The 8,851-nt window shown below is 36.3% G+C and overlaps 1 protein-coding gene across 1 annotated transcript in view; it reads right to left on the bottom strand.

Annotated features, from left to right (window-relative positions):
* The window catches only part of LOC117181219 (ester hydrolase C11orf54 homolog), a 26,200-nt gene that overhangs the window by 11,583 nt on the left and 5,766 nt on the right, over positions 1-8,851 (bottom strand). The window contains exon 8 of the mRNA XM_033373786.1: positions 4,519-4,624. Coding sequence (XP_033229677.1) covers positions 4,519-4,624 — 106 coding nt within the window. The remainder of the gene's footprint in view (positions 1-4,518; positions 4,625-8,851) is intronic.

Raw genomic sequence — 8,851 nt, 5'->3', positions numbered from 1 at the left:
CTGAAAAATCTCTATCCCATCCACACACTACTCCTTTCCCCTGCCGAGTGAGTCACGCCTACCCCGAAAGGGAAATGGCTTAATGGTGTAATAATAATGAAATGTGTATCTTAAAGAGGAATGGCAGATTTCTGACGATAGGTTAGAGGTACCAATGAATCGGAGAAGTGATTATTTTATGATTTACCAAGAAAAATTTCGTTATCGATTAAAAAACGACGGTTAATCGTAATAATACTACTGGGATCCGCTGCGCTTCAATACGCCATATATTTTTTCAACGTGGCCAAAATGTGAACTCGCGAAACCATGAGGTAGGATTTTGGAGATGCATTTTAATTTGACCTTAACAACAATTTTTTAATTATTTTGAATAGTTTAAACTACTAAGTGGATGAAAACAATTAAGATTCATTGAAAACTACGTGATACATAGGTGTCATTTTCATCGTATACAACGGAAAAACACGATTTATGTTAAAACTGCTTTTCTAAAAAAATATTATTTTAGTGTATTATATCGTTTAAACAAATTATAAGCTTCAATTAACTAACCTTGAAATAAAAATGCAATTGAAATAAATTTTGATTAATTTATACATGGAATATTTACTATCTAAAAACTATAACCTAAAAGTTAGTTTAGAATTCATATTTTATTTCTGATCGTCTATAATTAATATTTTTTGCATATTTTGAACCAAATATTTTTTTTGTATTCACTAATTGTTCTAAACTAGTAAAAACTGTGCTAAAATTGGTTTTAAGCCCAATTAAGAATACAACTTAAAAATGCTACCTGGTTCCACAAGTTCACGACAGTGCAGTGGACAGTCCCTAACTTATCTGCATTTTCCTATTCAAATTTACTCGCAGCCACTTCCCATTCACTACAATTAAATAATGAAGAGCGTAATCTGCATTATACAATTCATTGGACTTCATCAAACATCAATTGTATGAAGCAGATTCGTTTCTGTAAAAGGGAACCTGAACTTCTCCACTCAGTTTGATATCCTTCAAACTACATTTCATTGAGAACTTGAAACGATTCATGCGTTTCTTCTGTCAATCGTAAATCACGAATTGAACTCAATTTAGTTTTTTGAGGTTATGACCTCCTACTCAGAAAGTCTTAAAACTATAGGACGACTGCATCTTCGAATGTGGCTTGGCAGATTTAATTAAGTCCGAATAGTTGACCAATTCAAAGAGTCCCAAAACAATTGAAATGCAACTTTGTCAATCTGAGTTTTTAAGATACACATTTCAAAGCGCTCCAGTTAAATCGTTTCTTTTTTCCTGTGTAATCATCATAAAGTATTTATCTTTTTTATTCCTAAATCATTTTTCAGCATTCCGAGTGAAAGTAATCAAAACAGGTTCTAACTAAAAATATTATTTTAGGTACAAATATATATCAACATAACCTCAAAACAGGAAAAGAGACTGCTGGTTTATCATTTCAAGCTGATATAAATTAAAATTTGCATTGAAATGTCGATAGTAAATGTTACATTTTAAATGTTTAAGAGGGGAAAAAATTGAAGAATTTATTATTCAGACAAAAAGAGTCAAAATATTAAGCACTTTTTAAATTCGAAGTTTGCGAATAAATGCAATAATAGAAAATTAAGTTTCATTTTCGACGTCTTTTCTGCAAAATAGAAGGTGTCCTGCATGTAAAATTCTTTCTCCTTCTGTGAAGCTTCTGCATGCCGGTGTAGATTTGTGAAATCATAAATTTGAGCTATTGTTACTTTCATTTTTAAGATTTAAGACTAATTGCCAATGTTTTACATGCGTTTCATGAGAAATCTACCTACTGTCGCCGGCCATATTGCTTTTGCCGCTAGTGGTGCCATCAAAACATCCGGTCCCAATGTATCAGTGGCGATGAGTGCTAGGGCTCATGGGGGACGATGCCCTCTCCCCAGAAATAGTCTAGGGAGGGGAAAAATATTGATTTGCCCTGTTCTGTAATCGAATGATTAAATTCATCGATTCGTTTGAAGTTTTCTAAAAGCATACGTTGGGGAATATTTTAACTCTTTTGAATCTTTATGAAATCTTTGTAAAACCTTTGGAAATATTTGAAATATTTAGTAATATTTTTGGAATTTTCGTTATCTTTGGAAAATCATTAAAATCTTTGCGAGATATTTGAAATATTTGGTAAAAATAGTTTAATTATTCAAATCTTTGAAATATTTGCAAAATAATAGAAGTCCTTGTGAAATCATTAAAATCTTTGTAAAATCTCTCAAATGGCTTTGGAAATCTTCGCAAAATATGTAAAACCCTTGGTAATGTTTTTGAAATTATAGCAATCTTTGAAAAAATCTTTAGAAAATCATTGAAATATTCTAAATATGTCCGAAATCGTTGCGATGTCTTTGAGATCTTCGTCAAATTTTTATGAAAAACCTTTGGATATATTTGCAAAGTATTTAAAATATTTTGTAATATTTGTGAAATAATTGTAATATTTGTGAAATCTTTGCGAAATCAATAAAATCTTTATTAAATCTTTCAGATGGCTGGGGAAATCTATAGGAGATATGTAAAACAATTAGCAATATTTTTGAAACTATTGAAATCTTTGAAAAATTGTATAGCTATCCGAAATATTTGAAATCTTTGTTTAATTATGGAAGTCTTTGTGGAGTCTTGGGAAAATAATTAAAACCTTTTAAATCTATGCAAAATCATTGCAAAATCTTTGAGACCTTTGTGAAAACTTTCTGAAAGCTTTGGAATACTTCGCGAAATGTTAAAACAATTTCGTAAAAATTGTAAAATTATTGAAATCTTTGTAAAATATTGATAGGAGTTTATTGAAATTTTTGTTCGCTCTTTGAGATCTATCTAAAATCTTTGTGAAATAATTGAAGTCTTTGTGAAATCTTTTTACTCAATCTGAAATATTTGAAACCTCTGACATTTTTGTGAGATCTATTGCATCTCAGCGAAGAGAATGGCAGTGGGCAATTTTTTTAAAATTTGAAATCCATTCCCTAGCAGTTGCGAAAGATTCGCTAAGATGGATCCCTATCCTATCATGACAAGAAAATCACCTACACTCTGTATTTTCAAATAAAGAAGGCTGATAAAGTGATGGGTAAGAAAATGAAATTAACTATTTAAATCGATGACAAACTTACTTTATTATAGACGAAACTGGTTCCCAGGAGTGGAGAAGATAATCTGCCCTGGTGAAATCGGTGACAAGATGAATGGCTTAAATACGCTCGAAAGGCTATTACGGCCGAAAAGCAAAGGACCAAGAGCTGATGGTAGGCGAACTAGTATTAGTTTTAAAGAAAGCTAAAGAAAAAGAAGGTAAACTAGATCACCCATATGACGGTCCTTACCCAATTATAGAGATTTTTAATAATCCATCTTTTGGGTTGCAAATTCACATCCTTGGTAGAGAGCTGAACTATTTTACTGAAAATTTGTCGCTCTTCTTGAAAATTAATTTTAACTGAAAATAATTAATTATTTCTTTGTTTGTTAAAAATTACGTCTCCTTAAGAAAGGGCCGTTACGGTTATTTGTTTATCAGCAGAATAATTATGCGTAAAAACTAAAAATGTCCCAAGCGGAAGCAATCACAGCAGTAATAGCTGCTGCCACTGAAACAAACAAGTCCTTACTCGAGTTTTCTCAGATTCAGGTAGCACTCGCGATAGTCCCACATTATGATGACCTTAATCCCCCCTTGCGAACCTTCGTCTACGATGTAGATGAAGAATAAGAAATGTGTCCCGATGGCATCGAATATAAATACGCGCAATTAGTCACAAAGCTTTGTGATTCAGCTCGAGACTCGGTGGAGGGCCCTACCTTACTGCCATAAAAGGTTTTGAAGATTACTAAAAAGACGCTTTTGCTTCCGCGAACTTGTCGTTCATAAATTTTCAGACCCAGCTTAGCCAAACACGTATGGTAAATGTCAAGTCGGTACCGATTACGGCTTGCGAGAGCAGAAACTTATAAATAAAACAAGGCCACGTTATCTAAGAATATTAAGCTTGACCCCGACGCATCGGAACTACGAGGGCAAACAGAGTTCGTCACAGAGACAGCCCAGGTAAGCTTTTTGAAAGGCCTAAGAGCAGAATTAGAGCTACGTGTAGCTATACGCGGTTCCAAAACATTGTATTTAGCAAATTAAGTCGCCCGGGAAGAAGCTCGCATTATCGCGGAACGATACGGGGACAGATAGTCGATTCCGCAGATCTGATTCCCTTCGTCTTCCGCAAGATCCTTTAACAATGTTCCCAATCGCGGTTATCAATTGCCAAAACCGAAAGTAGCACCGTCCTCTCAACGTCTCAGCGAAGGGAATCGCCACTTCATGACACAACGCCAACCACCACCCCCGTGACCACATTACCAAGCTGCAATCCGTGATATGCCGAGCACAAAGCGACAGCGTACATGACACAAATGAATCCCGAACACTGGCCAGAATATCGGAACGAATAAGATTACCCTTCTCCATCTACGAACCATCGGGATGATTACGCCCCACCACGAGACCACTGTAACTCCTACGATTATCCTGATTATCATTTGTCGTATGGAGAAAGCTTTTATACCGCCGCCAGCCCTCGGTCTGCCCCATATTACGGACATTACGTGAATATGGTAAACAGGCTAGCGTACCTCCCACAGAATCGATTGAACCTAGCGTAGCAAACGTAGACAATACAGGCGATTTAAACTCGACAAGCGCTTGCCTACAAACTATGCAGGAGAGCGCGACTACAAAAGAGTTACCGGTAACTCCGATTTATACATAATAATGAAAAAACCTCCTCCCTACAGAAAAAAGTTCTGAATTTCAAACCTACCCAGAAATAGTCGCGAAATCTCAGAATTTCGTCGACGGTCACTGGCGTTTCTTGGTGGATACAGGTTCTCAGGTCAATTTAATACAACTGTCCTCATTGGATTCAAAAACCGATATTTTAGTTTGCGATTGGCTTTTAGTGATGTAGATTACGCCAGAGGGACTTGAGATTCTAGGGTCGGTTATGGTAAAGCTTTTAAACACGGAAGGAAAATTTCATGTATTTCGCGATTCATTCTCGGTTCCAGGAGACGGAATAATTGGGTTTTAGTTTTTGCGTAATGAAAAGGCTAAAAAATATCGTTTCATCACGAAAAGATAGTCTTAGATAGTGATCCAATTAAACCTATTTCATTCATGAAGAAATCAGAATTCAATAAAAGGATCAAAAGTAGCGTTGGAACCGTCTCGATGGATCCTCTTCCAAAAGAGGAAGTGCGAACTTTTTAATTAGTGTATGGAGGTGTTCGGTAGTCTCAACCGACAACACAAACAAAAGCATTGGTGAGGGATATTTAGTCCTGCTTAATTCTCCAGAAGGTGTTTATATCGGCCACGCAGCGGTATTTGTACATAATGAACAGTGCTTCGCGATAGCGATAAATGCCACCGAGGAAGACGTAACGAGAGAAACACTTCCTCAGGACTAACACTGTACGATGTTTTTGACGAAGAGTCCGACTGCCTCGACGAGGTTCTGCTCAGTGAATTAACCCCAAATCTCGCGTCTGACAAAAGATTGGCCAAAAAACAAAAAAAAAAAATTTCTTCAAGCTTGGTCCACACAGGCAACGGTGCGTGCAAAGCTACCTCGAAACTTTCCCCTATTTTTTTCTGCTCGAAGGCAACCGTTTGCCCAAAACTAGTCTCGCTCATCACAGAATACCGACTGTAAACGACGTTCCTGCTTTCATTAAACAATACCTTATAGGTCTGCACTTCGGGTGGTCGATAAAGACCATCTCAGCGGCGCACGATACTTTTCGGTTTTTGATTTGGCTGCCGGATTTAATCAAATTCCGATACGTACGCCTCTACACTTTATGAGCACGATTAAAATATCTTTCGCATATTTAGATATCTTGAGGGACATCTTAAGTCGAACAGGGTAGCATATCTAGGGCACGTTGTTTCCGCAGGCAAAATCATCGGAGATCTGCCGGTTGTCTTGGCCTACCAAACCTTAAATCAAACGGAAGTCTATTACGATACTACCGAAACAGAATGTCAATCAATCGTATTTTTCACCGAATAAAGATCATAAAACATTGGTCTGGTTTCATAAGACACGCGAAACATCGTCACGTCTGCGTCCTTCTGCGTTGGCGACTGTAACTCCTCGATTTTCGATATACGGTTTAGTATCGTCCGGGAAAATTCAACTCAAACGCGGATGCCCTTTTGAGAAATCCCGTTGGCCAGAATCCAAGTGCGAAGGCCTCTCCCATCGTAGGCATACTCAAAAGAAAAAGGAAAAGACCTCGAAAAGCAGCTGGAACTTCAGATTCGATTGCAGTACCCGCTTTAGAATCAATACCGCAACACCACCATATAGATTCAGTATCGAGCGACGATTTAGGAATCGCAGAACGTTTGAAGTCACGTGGGTGACAAACCGAGCACTTTTCAACATACCCCTACTCATCCGATGACGAGGGCCATCATTGCGACCTCATTAAAGATAAACCCCGTCGTAAGGCCTTGAAAAAGCGCCTTATCAGAGCTCCTAATTATAGTTATTTTTTGATGCCACAGACTGAATACTCTTACAGAAACTTCATTTTCGAAAAATCATATTGCGATTTGGCCGGTATAACTGCGATCCGCTGACCCAAAAATTCTCGTGCCAGGCTAAGTAAGGTAGATAACCACTTACACCCCAATCCTTCAAAAGCACAAACCACTCACAGTAGTAAAAGACGGCACAGTCAGACCAACCGAAAAATTAGAAACATATGGGTCTTTTCTACGACTCAGGCTAAAATACGCTCGAAAGGCTATTAGGACCGAAAAGCAAAGGATCAAGAGTTCATGGTAGGCGACCTAGTATTAGTTTAAAAGGAAGCTGGAGAAATAGAAGGTAAAGTAGATCACCCGGATGACGGTCCTTACGCAATTATAGAGATTTTGGATAAGCATAACGTAAGGATGCGGTAAAAGATTCGTTTCCTCCTCCCATTGCTTCATTCCAGATAATTTCCGAATTTAAGTGTCATAAAATATACTTAAAATCTTTCCGCAATGTCAAACAGCTAGGATTAGGATCGCATAGTTTTAAATTGGAAAAAATATATAACAGTTGTATATACATATTACAGTAAAATATCGAGTATTAGACAGTATCTCGTGGTTTAATTTATCTCCCGGGATTGAGCAGTTCTTTAGGCCAAACTATCCTTTCATGTCGCACAGTTACACATGAATATGTGTTGTTTTCAAGTGAAAGCTGTACGACTTTCAAGGACGTGAAAAAATTGTTAAAGTATAAACGATGATATTTACCGACAAAGTCACTTCGTAGATCCATAACAACTTGCTCACCCAGCAGAAAATCTTTATTACGTACAGCTTTCCTTACTACGTAAATCATTCTTTTAAGAACAAACCCCGTCAGACTGTATGCAAGTACCCAAGCTTTAATTTCCCACATCGTAGGTTTTTTTGGCATTTATTGTTTAAAACTCAATCTTCCTTTGCAGGCAATCATGGCTTCATCTATCCAAAGAGTGCAACCTGGTTGAAAATGTTTTATATATTTTTAGTGAGATCTAAAATTGAGCTTACTTTAAACAAAATGCTATAGTTGGGATCTTCTGGACTGGGTGTTTGGGTCTGTTCGCTTAAATGCAGGTACTTAAAAATTACTTTAAATCTCCTGTAGGTCATAGCATTTTGCATAAGTGCACAGTCACAAAAGTCAGGCGAGAAATAATCTTCAGTTTGAGGAAGATCAACAATCCCTATATAAATTAAAATTCATATGTAAGCTTTAATTTCTCGTCCACTAACTTCATGCCAATTTGGATCAATTTTTGTGTCCAAAGCTTGTCGGTACTGAGCATATTTATTTGTTTCAGCTGATACCAATTCTTAAAATTGTTCGTCCAGGAACAAAGAAAACAAATCTTCGTTTAAACTTCCAGGTTCTAAATCATGAAGTGGTCCTGCTGATTCCTTGAAATGCTCTGGATTTATTTTTTGTCATTTATTTGAGCATCTTATTTTGTCCGGCTTGAATTTTTCATTCTCACATGTTACATCGTACCCACTTTCTGCTGAATTACTACAATCACTATCACTTGAAACATTACAATTATTGCTTTCTTCGCTGGAACCAAAGGCACTGTTCATTTTAAGATAATTTGATGTTTACACAAAAAAGTCACTTTAATTCAATTTACTTTTTTAAAATTATAATCTGTTAAGGTACAAAAAGCTTTCTTTTCTGAAAGGTAATGGTTATGCTCTTTTCACTAATGAGGAGAAACAGCTCTTGCTTTACTAAGCTGACAAACAAATATATAGAATATTTTAAAACGTGTTTAAACTAATTTCCCAGTGACGTATTATGCATTGAAAAGGGGTGATAAAAAGGGTTCACTTTCCCTATTTTTCAATACTCATTAGGTCACTGTAAAATTTGTTCAAACACTGCAGAAAATATTTTGAGAACTTCTTTGGTTGCAAGGTAACGTTGTTTGCTTTTCTTTTATTAAATCATCTTTAAATGAAAGAGTATAAACATTGCCTTATCAAAGAGAAATTTTTCTTTTTTTCAAAAGTTAATAATTTTTAAAAAGTGAATTAATTTAAAGCGCATTTTTCGTAAACACAAACTTCCATTAAAATAAATTTTATTTATCAGGGTTGATTAACACGAATAAAAATGCACATCTGCCCCTGCCTTAGCAACGGTTTATAACTGGGTAAATGAATTTAAGCGTGGTCGTACATCAATAAGTGTCGAACCACGTTCAGGAAGGCCCGTAG

Source organism: Belonocnema kinseyi, chromosome 1 (genome assembly GCF_010883055.1).
Source record: "Belonocnema kinseyi isolate 2016_QV_RU_SX_M_011 chromosome 1, B_treatae_v1, whole genome shotgun sequence".
NCBI classification, from domain to species: Eukaryota; Metazoa; Arthropoda; class Insecta; order Hymenoptera; family Cynipidae; genus Belonocnema; species Belonocnema kinseyi.
Note: the sequence above shows the minus strand (reverse complement) of the source record. Positions and strands in the feature narration are given on the sequence as shown.